The 12,796-nt window shown below is 39.7% G+C and overlaps 1 protein-coding gene across 1 annotated transcript in view; it reads right to left on the bottom strand.

Moving 5' to 3' along the window:
- The window catches only part of tgfbr2 (transforming growth factor beta receptor II), a 54,379-nt gene extending 45,104 nt beyond the window's left edge, over positions 1 to 9,275 (bottom strand). Inside the window, exon 1 of the mRNA XM_031903718.1 lies at positions 8,892 to 9,275. Within this exon, the coding sequence (XP_031759578.1) occupies positions 8,892 to 9,006 (115 nt within the window). The 5' untranslated portion in view covers positions 9,007 to 9,275. The remainder of the gene's footprint in view (positions 1 to 8,891) is intronic.
- Positions 9,276 to 12,796: the final 3,521 nt, after the last annotated feature.

The following is a 12,796-nucleotide window of genomic DNA, read 5'->3' as shown; positions in this document are numbered from 1 at the left end:
AGGTCAAGGCAACTATACACTATCAATTAGTCTGAGCAGGCTGAATGGTTGCACTGGTGCTTACCAAAAAATGCATGCATATAGGTGCAGTTAATTTTGCGAATAGAGTCGAAGCATGCTTAATTTTCGATCCATTTTAGCGCTTTGCACTTAAAAACAAGGCCTACACTGCAGTGTTTACAGAATTTAACTGTAACATCCTTCCAGGATTTGAACCAGTAACCCACTGCTTACCATATGCAATTTCCTTACCTCTCGCCTATTTGAGTAGACTTCTGGTACCCTGGTTCACTTCATTAATATCATTAGTTTTCCAGGCAGGCATGATGGCTATAGGTGGTCTCTATTTACCCACACCTGTTCTAAATCTCCAGGTGTCCATTCTAAAAATCCCTACCTCTTAGTTACTTCCATGCCCGGTGTAGGTCCATCTAGTTCCTGGATGCGCTTTCTGTTCTGTTTATCTGGTTCTGACCCCTGTCTGTATCCTGAATTCTGCCTGGACCAACCCACTTTGCCTGCTTGACTTCTCTTCTGGATCCTGACTTTGTACTGCGGTGCAATTCTGGTTTTTACCCAGCCTGCCTGACTCTGATTCCTGTATGCTGCCTCAGTCCTCAACAAACAATCTGGTTCCCTTGCTTGCTCAGAACTATTGCCCTGGTCCTCTCAATTTAAGAATGGAGGCATCTTAGTAGAGGAGGACTCCACCCAAAGGTGGTTGTGACAGAAACAAATCCAAATCTGTTAAAACTGGGTAGTAACAGTTTTAAATAGTCAACCGAAGCAGTCTGTTTCAAATAAATTACCTATCATTATTTCTTGTATGGAAAACAATCTGCTCATTGAAAAGGTAAGTCGATCCAGAAAAAAAAAATATGATTCAAAAGACCAAACATTAGCTGTTCAGTGACAATAAAAGGCTGAATGCACACAATTCTTCCCTTACATTCAAGCATGAGAAAAAGGAATAATGCCGCCACAACAACTAATCTGTTTTCTGAAGGGTTTAATTAATTTTTTGTTTTAAGAAACTAATTTAATCATACACAGCAGCAAAATGGTTTGAACTTCAACTTCTGACACAGTGAGGCATATCTGAGAGATTTGCAACCACAGTACAATGAAAATAAATTATGTCTTCAGGGGATAAATTAGAAAAAAAAGTTTACTGACTCTTTAGATGAGAAGCTATTACTGTAAATGAAAGCTTAGCTAGGTACTACTTGAAGGCATTTACCAGTAGAAAAGCAGGCTGTGGCAGGCATGTGGTAGTAAGTAAAGGCAACAGGCAACAACCTTCTTAATTTTCCCTCTTCTGAGTCTTTTACCTTCTGTGGTTAAAAGACTAATGCTAGATAATTCAAATGGTTGTTTGCATTGGGATAAAGTTCCCCTGCTGTAAAATATGCAATACGGACAAAAGCATTAAGTCACATTTTTAGCCAAAATGCATCCAGACACCCCGTCTAGACTGCCATCATTTTGATGGAGGCGAACAAATCCAGTATCATCATGTGCAATGCCAAGCATCAGCTGGAGAGATGTAAAGGTCACTAGACTCACCACCATTGCACTCTGGAGTAGTAGAAATGCCTTCTTTTGGGTTATACACTGCATTTCAGCATCTGGCAGATAGAAAATCTGCTAGGAACTTGTTGCACAAATACAATCTTAAATGGCCACTGTGGAATATTAGCTCTTATTCGGACGGGTTCCCACCTAATCAGTCTCTCCACTTTCCGGTTGCATAGGTTTCTGGATGACATCACTTAGGCCCAATTAACCCTTTAATTTTGTTCCCTTTTGTGTTGTTAAACGATTTCTGACGTTTTTCTTTTTGGATTCATGTACCGGTACTGAACTATTCTTTCTTCTACTCTTCATTTTAACTTTTCTTTCTACTCCCTTTCTAATTCATTTTCATTTCCTATTTTCTATTTCCTACTCTCTATTGTTTCTATAGTCTTGAGACCCCTTTCTGTTCTGTTTAGATAAGTAAAACTTTATCTTTGTCTGTATGATACTGAATCAATATGTAACCATTAACACCTCTCTCCTGGCTCTAACAACTGGGAAAATTTGTTGCTATAATTGCTGTACTGTATTTGTATGTTTAATAGTGCATTTCTTTTCATGCCATTGTACTGCTGAAGCTTCAAGACTAATAAAAATTATAAGTGATAAAAAAAGAAAATCTGCTAGGATTGCACTATTTGCCTGAATGCATACTGCCAATGTGAGAGATTGGTTTGGGGTTGTCTTCACAATTCTGTGCTTTCTACTTCTATTTCCTTGCTTTCTATTTCCTATTCCAGCACTATGTAACTCAAAGGAAAACCTGTGGCATGAACTGGAGTGCTAAATGCACGTTAGGCCTGATGCCCAACACTACAACCCAAACTCAATAATGCAGTTGTTGCAGAATGGATGCAAATCCTACCAGCAATGTTCCAAAATCTAGTAGAAAGCTTTAGCGCAGGAGCTGTTATACCAGCAAAAGGAGGGCCATATTATGATTATTATCATATTAATACCCTTAGTTTGAGAATGTGATGATGGATAATATCAGGAGGCCAGAGCGTATAAGGGGAGAAGAAAACCATAGTGTATAATTTAATTAGGAGTTCCAAATCTGTATACTGTAAGGCACAAGGCTGCACAGCAAGTCATGCAGGCAGGTCAGACAGCTACTATATATATAAATATATACATTTTCCAACCAAGTCGCACTTCGTTCATATAAAACTTAGCTTTTATTAAAGCATCCAATGGGTACACATCCCCTTTCTCAAGCACATTGTTATGGCCGTCCCATATTGTAGAAGCACATTTGTTTGTAAGACCATGTATATAAAGAAGATGGAAATGATGTAACTGGTCACCATGGAGACGGGACACAATAACATTGTATTACGTAAACGCGGAAGCAGGTACACCACCGACATCTGTATCTTAAGCTGGCCATACACGTGGCGATCTCACGATGTTTCGTACGACCGTCGGTCGCACGAAACATCGTCAGATCCGCCACACACCATTCAGGGCTGAATCGGCAGGTAAGGAGGTAGAAACAATAGGATTTCTACCTCCTTCTGCCGATTCAGCTCTGAAGGGAGAATTTTGGTCAGGCGCCTTCTATGGCGCCCGATCAAAATTTTCTAACTTGGCCGATCGGCGAGCCGACCGATTTCAGCAGCTTCCTGCGATATCGGTCGGCTCGCTGACATGCCATACACGCACCGATTATCGTACGAAACGAGGTTTCGTACGATAATATCGGTGCGTGTATGGCCACCTTAACTCTCACAGATAAGATTTATATTAACCATGATTACTCGCAAAAACACATTCCTACATATCAAAACTACTAAATGGCAAGCTAATAAACGGCCAGTATACATTACTTAACACTTATCAGACTGATACACATAAAAAAAAGTTACAAAAAGAGATGTAAATCAAAATCCCTATTTAGCCATTTAGGGGCCAATGCATCCAGATGGTGTATCCAATCCACCTCAGTTCTTGAACACGTTCTTGAACAGTATTTGAACACGATCTCCCCCTCTCTTAGGGGGTGGGATATGTTGTATAACTCGAAATAAATATATATATATATATATATATATATATATATATATATATATATATATATATATATATATTACTAGATGTGTACCTAATTTTTTCTAATATACATGTTTAAATGATTCATGTGACAAATGACATCACTGATGACATCACTAAGCAACTGCTTGCAAGGATAGTTTTGAAAGGTAGTTCATGACTTGTACACAATAAAGCAGGGGTCCCCAACCTTTTTTTACTCGTGAGCCACAGTCAAATGTAAAAAGGCTTGGAAAGCAACACAAGCATCATAAAAGTTCATGGAGTTGCCAAATAAGGACTAAGATTGGCTATTAGGCAGCCTCTATGCACACTATCAGCTTACAGGGACTTTATTTGGTAGTAAATCTTGTTTTTATTCAACCAAAAACAGAGTCACTGAGAGCAACATCCAAGGGGTTGGTGAGCAACATGTTTTGCATGAGCCACTGGTTGGGGATCACTGCTATAAAAGTGTATTTTACTTTTCAACTAATATTATTTACTTTCTGAGCAAAATACCACAACAACTACATTTTTAGCATAAACTCTGCAAACAGGTCATGAAAAGGAGTTTTGCAAAAATCACAGACCTTTTGAAATAAAAAGTCTGCAGACCATATAGCATACATTATGCACACTAGATTGTGCTGTTCTCAAATGGAGGGGGAAGAAAATCCCTGGCATTCTTAACTTCTTTGTCACAAAGTAAATATTCTGCTGCAGAGGATAAGCAGGAAGAGAGAAAAAAATGCTTCCTTTGCTGGGATATATATGTACATCTACCTTTGCAGCCTCCATATTCACCCCTATGATGTAGACAGGTGCAAGGATAGATATACTGTGGATTTTACTTTTTATTGAAGCAGAGATTGTTCCTGCAGCATGATCACCATAATGTTTGATGCAGCAAGTTGGCACTGTGAGAAACTGAGCATTCAGTCATGGTAATGTAAAGCAGCACTTTAATGAGATAGGCAATGTCTCCTCCATTCAATGTTCACCAGACACCTGCCCTGTTCTCTCAACATTTAATGGGCTAGTGGGGCATACATTATATAGAGAATGTTGGTTGGAGCACTCCTGCCACATTGCAAAAGTAAAAATTGCAGGAAAAATGTCACAACGTTGTCTGCACAAGAAATGCACCAAGCAGCTTTTGGCTAATGCAAACACTACCCTCAAGTGCCCCTCACCGACAAAAACTCACTAAAATGGGCAAAGTGGCTGATGTACATAAAACTCATTTTTATGTCTGTCTAGCAGGAACCTAGCAGAGGAGAAAATGCTGTTAGGCACAACAAACACATGAGTGGAATTGTGTCTATGTATTTTTATAACTTTTAGTTTATTTGTATATTTTAACCAGGTTCTCATTATTGACCATTACTGAGCAGACTGCTGTTTGGAGTGGGACATCAGCATAACACTGATTCCTAAGTGCTGCATAACTTCTACTTAGGCCAACACATCTCTAGTGCTGGTCAGTTATCACAATCACGGGGACTCCATGCTGACCCCAGAAGCACCTTTATTTTGGCATAATGCATCCAATGCAAGTTGCTAATCCTACTTCCATTGAAGAAAAAAATATTTCCTGGAATGAGGTATTAAAATACATTAAAGTTATGCATTCATATATACATTACTTGTACACTGTGTGCCCAAGGTTTGTTGTTTAGAGGCACATTGTTTCTGGTAAATATAACCTGTGGGGCCTCAGTACTATGGTCAACCACAACACACTGGCCAATTCTAAAGCCACAGTATTATGTTACTGCCTAACATACTTGACCCAGGGGAAGAAAAGCAACGGAAACCAAGAACAGTTATGTTTAAAGTATATTTAAAGGGTTTAAAGCTGCACTAACCATGGAGAGTTGCTTAAAGGGATGGTTCACCTTTATTACAGTTTAAAAAAACAAAATAAAGAGATATAGTCATTTACATGATATTAGCAATTTGGTTTAAAAAACTGGTTTAAACAAATTGATCAGTTTCAAAATATCTACCTGGAAAGGTAGTACTGCATAGATCCTTAAGTCTTTCCTCTCTGCCCAAGCCAGCAGGATCGGTGACACCCTGGCTGACTATGGTCCTGTCTGTGTCATTCTGATATTTCCAGCAGTCTGGAGAAAGCGCAGGCTTAAATCAAACCAAATTGCAAATATCATGTAAATGACTATATCTCTTTATTCTTTAAAAACTGTTATAAATGTGAACCACCCCTTTAAACATGCACCCTAGCCTACATGTCAAACACATCAAACTTACATTAAAAAAAAAAAATCTGTGTGTAAGGGTGTCAAGTACAAGTGTAGCAAATTCCATGGGCCTTGTTCTGGTCTTTAGCATACAACTGAATGTCTGCCATAAAGCAAGACAGAACCACTGTCTAATACCAAAAAGGAAATGGAAATATTTACTTTAAGTACAAAGAATACATTTCCCACAAAAGCACCAATGTGATTTTGACATCAATGTCTATTTAACTAAAAACAATTAAAAAGCAGGAAAAAACATGTAGCATGCCTGAAGCTGAGCTGTCTGATTCATTGCAACTTTGCTTCAGTATTTTGAGATGGGGTGCTGCACAGGCACCTGCAGAAGAACAGCCATACGGTGAGAAATATACAAATTAACCTATGGTAATAATCACTGTCATGCCATAAATATATGGTCATTAGGCAAATTAAGCCTAAAAATTTATTGCATATGGTGTCTAGCCATGCAAAATATCACACCCAGTTTTTGCTGAACATTTGCCAGTTTTCTGCACATCCTTTTAAGTAAGTAATTATCTGTCTGAAATGCAGTATTCCCTGAGGTATAGATAGGGCCCAAGTTTACTTTCACACAAGATAAGCATTTTATATTCACGTCTCTCCGGGTCATTTTCAGCAGGGAGTTGCTGCCATCCTTAAAAATGTGAGTTAAATATCTTTTGCCAGCCACAACAGTTCCTGCACATTAGCCAACAAAACTTTGAGAACAGCCCATAACAGCATGAGTAGACCCTACGTAGAACCTTTTTATACACACACACTGGAACACGCTGTACCATTCACAGTTATTAATCAAAGAGTCGTTAAAGTGATACTGACACAAAAAAACTACTCTTCAAAATATTGATGTTCATAAATAGTTATCTATAACTGATAGGGCTGCTTTTGTAAGTAAGTGTTAAAAGATAAAAGCTAAAGTTTTCAAACCTGACTGTTTTGCTAACCTGTGGAATATGTTGGGGCTTTATAAAAATTTTTTAATAATAATAATAATAATAATAACCTGGCTGTCCAATCTAAAGCTGTTAGTTATAGCTGCTAAAGGTAATGGACTACTGCTGCACAAATATGGCAGCCCCCTAAAAGAAAAACATGTGGCATGATAAATAGCATATAAGGACGATGTATGATAGGTGCAAAAAAAAGTTTAATTTCTGGTGTCAGTATCTCATTAATTCTCATTGGCAGCTGTCCTAGGGCTCTTCCACATGTATCAGATGAAAAAGATATAGTTTTCCTGCCACCGGGCTGATTCTCAACTGATCTGCTAACTTCTGAATCTACACCGAGAGGCACTGTGTCAGCCTGTGTACAAAGACACAGAGCAGATTTTGCCATAAAAATGCATACACGCACGTTTATGAACCATAATCTCATCCATATGTCTGCACCCAGACCAAGGGAGTGCCTCTCGGAGCCAGCAGATCAGTTTATTCAAATCTCTCCCCGATTAGCTGTCATGCTAAGCTCTCCTATCAACTACAATGGGCTCATTGCTAGCCCAGAAGCCCTACAGTACAGATACTACTCCTGTTAAATGTACATATTTCACTTTTATATCTATATAGAAATCATCAGATTTATAGACTAAGTTAGGGGCATTTAATTAGCATCTATGATATGAAGGGAAAAAAACCCTGAGATTTCACTTTTTTCTCCCTGCCACTAATTTGTTTAAGCCAGCGATGCTACAACTTCAAAACCAAGTAATACACGTTTGTAGTGGGAAATATATTGTACTAATAACTAGGGATAAATGATGAAGAAAGTATAATTATTAAAGTATTTGAAAAGAGCCAATATGTTGCACAGTCCTTTGCAATAAATGCAATAAAAAATACATATTACATACAAATATTGATCAGAAGGTAAATAGGGCCCTGCGATATGGAATAATACAAATAAACCAGGGCTACAGGACATAGGTTTGTACTGACAACTATGGGGAAATATATTAAGGATGTACAAACTAAGCCAGGTCTGCAGGACAGGCTTTAACTGAATACTAGGGGGAAATATACTGGGGATGTACAAACTCATCCAGATCTATAGGAATGATAACTAGGGGGAAATATATTGGGGATGTACAGGAATGTCTATAGGAATGATAACTACAGGGGGCATATATTTGGGGTGCAAAAACTCACCCAAGTCTATAGGACCGGTAACTATGGGGAAATATAATGAGGATGTCCAAACTCTCCACGGTCTATAATAATAATAACTGGGGGGGGGGGGGCATATATCTGGGATGCACAAACTCACCCAAGTCCATAGGGGGAAATGGGGAAATATATTGGGGATGTACAAACTCACCAAGGTCTATTGGACTGATAACTATGGGGAAATATACTGAGGATGCACAAACTCACCCAGGTTTATACAACTGAAACCGAAGGGGAAATATATTGAGGATGTCCAAACTTACCAAGGTCTATTGGAATGATAACTAGAGGGAGCATATATTTGGGATGCACAAACTCACTCAAGTCTATAGGACTGGTAACTATGGGGAAATATATTGAGGATGTCCAAACTCTCCAAGGTCTTTAGGAATGATAACTGGGGGGGGGGGGGGCATATATCTGGGATGTACAAACTTACCCAAGTCCATAGGACTGGTAACTATAGGGAAATATATTGGGGATGTACAAACTCACCCAGGTTTATAGGACTGATAACTATGGGGAAATATATTGGGGATGTACAAACTCACCCAGGTTTATAGGACTGATAACTATGGGGAAATATATTGGGGATGTACAAACTCACCCAGGTCTATAGGAATGATAACTACAGGGGGCATATATCTGGTCTGCACAAACTTACCCAAGTCCATAGGACTGGTAACTATGGGGAAATATATTGGGAATGTACAAACTCACCCAGGTTTATAGGACTGATAACTATGGGGAAATATATTGGGGATGTACAAACTCACCCAGGTTTATAGAACTGGTAACTATGGGGAAATATATTGGGGATGTACAAACTCACCCAGGTCTAAAGGAAGACTACTTGAAACGGCGCTGGCTGTCAAACTCCAAAGCCCTGCGAGAAGCCACAAGCCGCCTCCCATACCCATAGCGCTGTTATAAAATCCAGGTCTCATATACAGTCTGTCTCGCTGTAGATTCGCCACATAAGATTCAAGTAATCCAGAAAAAGATCGTCTTCTAGAAGCAGCGAGCGTGTCCCCCTCCCCTGGGCTCCGGCAGCTACACAGCTGAACACAAAGCTGTGCACATTCCGACAGGCACCGTTTGCTGCCCACAACTCCGTGCCTTCTCTTCAGCAACTCCAGAGGAAACAGGAAATCTTCAACTTCGCAAACAGCTGTGCGGGGCCCTCACCCAGTCACTGTCAATCACAGTACAATCCAGCCCACTCTGTACTCTCTCACATTACAGCGGCTCTGTTGTCGGCTGCTGCTGCTAATATCCTGTTGTAAAAAGGGGCAGTAGCTTCTTTTCCTGTTTTGTGCCGATGTCCTTAAACTAGTGAGGCATTCTCACATAGATTTAGGGCAAATCCACGCTGCCTTTGCGTTGGATATAGTGCAGTTTCACAGGAAATCTTCACTCATAACGCACGTACCGTTATACACAATATATTCTTTTGTATTGAAGAGACCTGACATGCTAAGCAAGAAGTTAAATAAGTTAAAAGCCCACTGGCTACAAAACTTTCCTGTCCCCTTCACATCACAGACTTTTTAGAGAGAGAGAGATTTTTACTTAAGAATCGGATAATAATGCCTTTTTTGCCACCACAATCGTCACACGGCAAATTACACAATTCATGGCCACAATTACACCAGCAAAATGTGAGCGCCACTTGCAGTGTGTGGATGCTAATTTGTGATCCTGGGGTTGTACATTTCTGGGCACCTTCAAGGTTGGGCCTAAAGCTGGCCATACACGCACCGATAATATTGTATTTGTTTCGACTAATCTCCCCGAGTTGCCATCCCACCGGTGACAATGTAAGTCGCCGGCGGGATGGCACACGCGTCGGCGTGATTTTGGCAAATTGCCGAAAATGCCTTGCAGGGCAACTTCGGCGATTTGCCGAAAATCGCCTGCACAGCGTGTGCCATCCCACCGGCGACTTACATTGTCGCCGGTGGGATGGCAATTCGGGGAGATTAGTCGCCCGCGAACAGGGAGATTTGTCACGGGCGACTAATCTCCCCGTGTGCCAGAGCCCTTAGTGGCTGATTTAACGATCTTTCTTGCGACCGCAAAGATCGCAAATCGCCATGTATGTGGCCACCTTACGCCAATAATGTATTAAAAAATAACAGAGACAGCATTATACTTATATTTTAAGTCTGTATTCATTAAAGAAAACTTCCTGAAAAAAGTTGCCAGAAAAAGCAGTAAAAGCTGGCAAGGTTCAACAGAAGTCAATGAGATTTGTCTCTAACAACTTTATTTATTTCCCAGTTATAAAAAGATTAAGTTTTTCAGCCTCACTGAAAATGAATATGATTCTCGCCATATGCAACTTTTTTTCTGAGATAAAATGCGTGCAAGAGTATTCTGTCATGCTTTTCTAAAACATGCTAGCATTCTAGAAGAAAAAAGTTTGTCGCAGTTATTTTTTTCACATCTGCTTTTTTTTTCACAAACCCGAGTTTTGATGAATCTAAATTTACAATTCTATAGGCACTTAATCTGAGTCTTTGTCTCCTCTGCGGAAGTGTATATCTTCTCAGCTGCCATGGCTAAAAGCTTATCCTGAATAATTCTGAATATTTTTTTTAACATACTTTCCAGCAGTTGACTGGATAATGGGAGTTACAGTTTTGTTTCCCTGCCCAGCCAGACTACCAAGGGCAATGGCTGCCAGACTCTTTTTTGCTCAAGTGCTCCCCTTATCTCATAAAGTTACAAATATTTGGAATCATTGCTGTATCCAGGCGAGCCCCACAGTGTGGGGACCACTGACTGCAGAGTCATGTATCCTGCTTACGTAATATGAGGTAGTACTACTTTAATAACCTCAGTAATCTTTTGCATTACCGTATATTTATGTACGTCTCTCTAACATTTCCCTTTTCATATGCAAAAGCCTAAGGATGATGATAAATCTAGCTCCAGCCATTTTCCTCTGTGGGTCTATTTCCATTAACCCCCAGGGCTGCTGAACCTCCATCTACATAAATCCTACTATTCTTAGTCAGTAAGTACTGTACAAAGAGATCAGTGGTGGGTTGCCAGGGCTTATATACAGAAGCAAAAAAGTGTGTCAGGCCAATTTGCTCTTTTACATTCTTGGACATTCTGCAAACTTGGGCTCCTCTATTTAGAATTAATATTACTACTCGAACTGTGCAGCTTTTCTCTTTGCCGTGTAATGAGCATGGACCCTAAGCTTTTTTTGTGTTTTCCTTTCCCTGTGTTATTCTAAATACATTTGCAAAATACATTAACACAGAAAGAGCAAACCCACATGAAAGAATCTAACTTAAGGAAATATAAGGTGGCTAGAAATAAGTTTTAGTTGCATGTGTAACAGCATGAAGCACTGAGGATGAAGCATAAGGCCATATTGTACTGTAGGGACTACAATTTACTATTCTCTCAAGCAGTGTCTTTGCACATGCCATATCAATGAGGTTTTGTCCAGGACATTAGTTTTTTACATGGTTCTGTTGTTGGAACACAGCTAGGACATGAGCATAACAGCATAACAGTTTGGGTCAACAAGCACAGAACATAAAACTAGCTATGCATGAGGTTTGCTGCAGCTATATGGTTCATGGTATTCAACAAGCAGCTGAACTCTAATTTCATCATGGTATGATTTCTAGCAATTTACCATTTTGATGTGTAAAACAACAGGAGAAATATCTACTTTATGTTACATAGTTACATAGTTACATAGGGTTGAAAAAAGACCCATCCAAGTAAACCCAGCACACACAACCCACACCTACCAATCTATACACTCACATACATATACTATATATACAACCACTAATACTAACTGTAGATATTAGTATCACAATAGCCTTGGATATTCTGATTGTTCAAGAACTCATCCAGGCCCCTCTTAAAGGCATTAACAGAATCTGCCATTACCACATCTCTAGGAAGGGCATTCCACAACCTCACTGCCCTCACCGTGAAAAACCACCTACGCTGCTTCAAATGGAAGCTTCGTTCCTCTAATCTAAAGGGGTGACCTCTGGTGCGTTGATTGTTTTTATGGGCAAAAAGAACATCTCCCATCTGCCTATAATCCCTTCTAATGTACTTGTACAGAGTAATCATGTCCCCTCGCAAGCGCCTCTTTTCCAGAGAAAACAACCCCAACCTCGACAGTCTAACCTCATAGTTTAAATCTTCCATCCCCTTAACCAGTTTAGTTGCACGTCTCTGCACTCTCTCCAGCTCATTAATATCCTTCTTAAGGACTGGAGCCCAAAACTGCACCGCATACTCAAGGTGAGGCCTTACCAGGGACCTATAAAGAGGCAAAATTATGTTCTCATCCCTTGAGTCAATGCCCTTTTTTGTACAAGACAGCACTTTATTTGCTTTAGTAGCCACAGAATGACACTGCCTGGAATTAGACAACTTGTTTTCAAAAACCCCTAGATCCTTCTCCATTAAGGAAACCCCCAACACACTACCATTCAGTAGATAGTTCGCGTTTATATTATTTCTACCAAAATGCATAACTTTGCACTTATCAACATTGAACCTCATTTTCCAGTTTGCTGCCCAGTTTTCCAATTTTGTCAAATCGCTCTGCAAAGCGGCAACATCCTGCAAGGAACTTATAGTTTTGCATAATTTTGTGTCATCAGTAAAAATAGAAACAGTACTCTCTATGCACACCTCCAGGTCATTAATAAACAAGTTAAAAATCAAAGGACCAAGGACTGACCC

The sequence above is a fragment of the Xenopus tropicalis genome, chromosome 6 (genome assembly GCF_000004195.4).
Source record: "Xenopus tropicalis strain Nigerian chromosome 6, UCB_Xtro_10.0, whole genome shotgun sequence".
Classification (NCBI taxonomy): Eukaryota; Metazoa; Chordata; class Amphibia; order Anura; family Pipidae; genus Xenopus; species Xenopus tropicalis.
The sequence above is the reverse complement of the archived record's forward strand: the minus strand, read 5'-3'. Positions and strand labels throughout refer to the sequence as shown.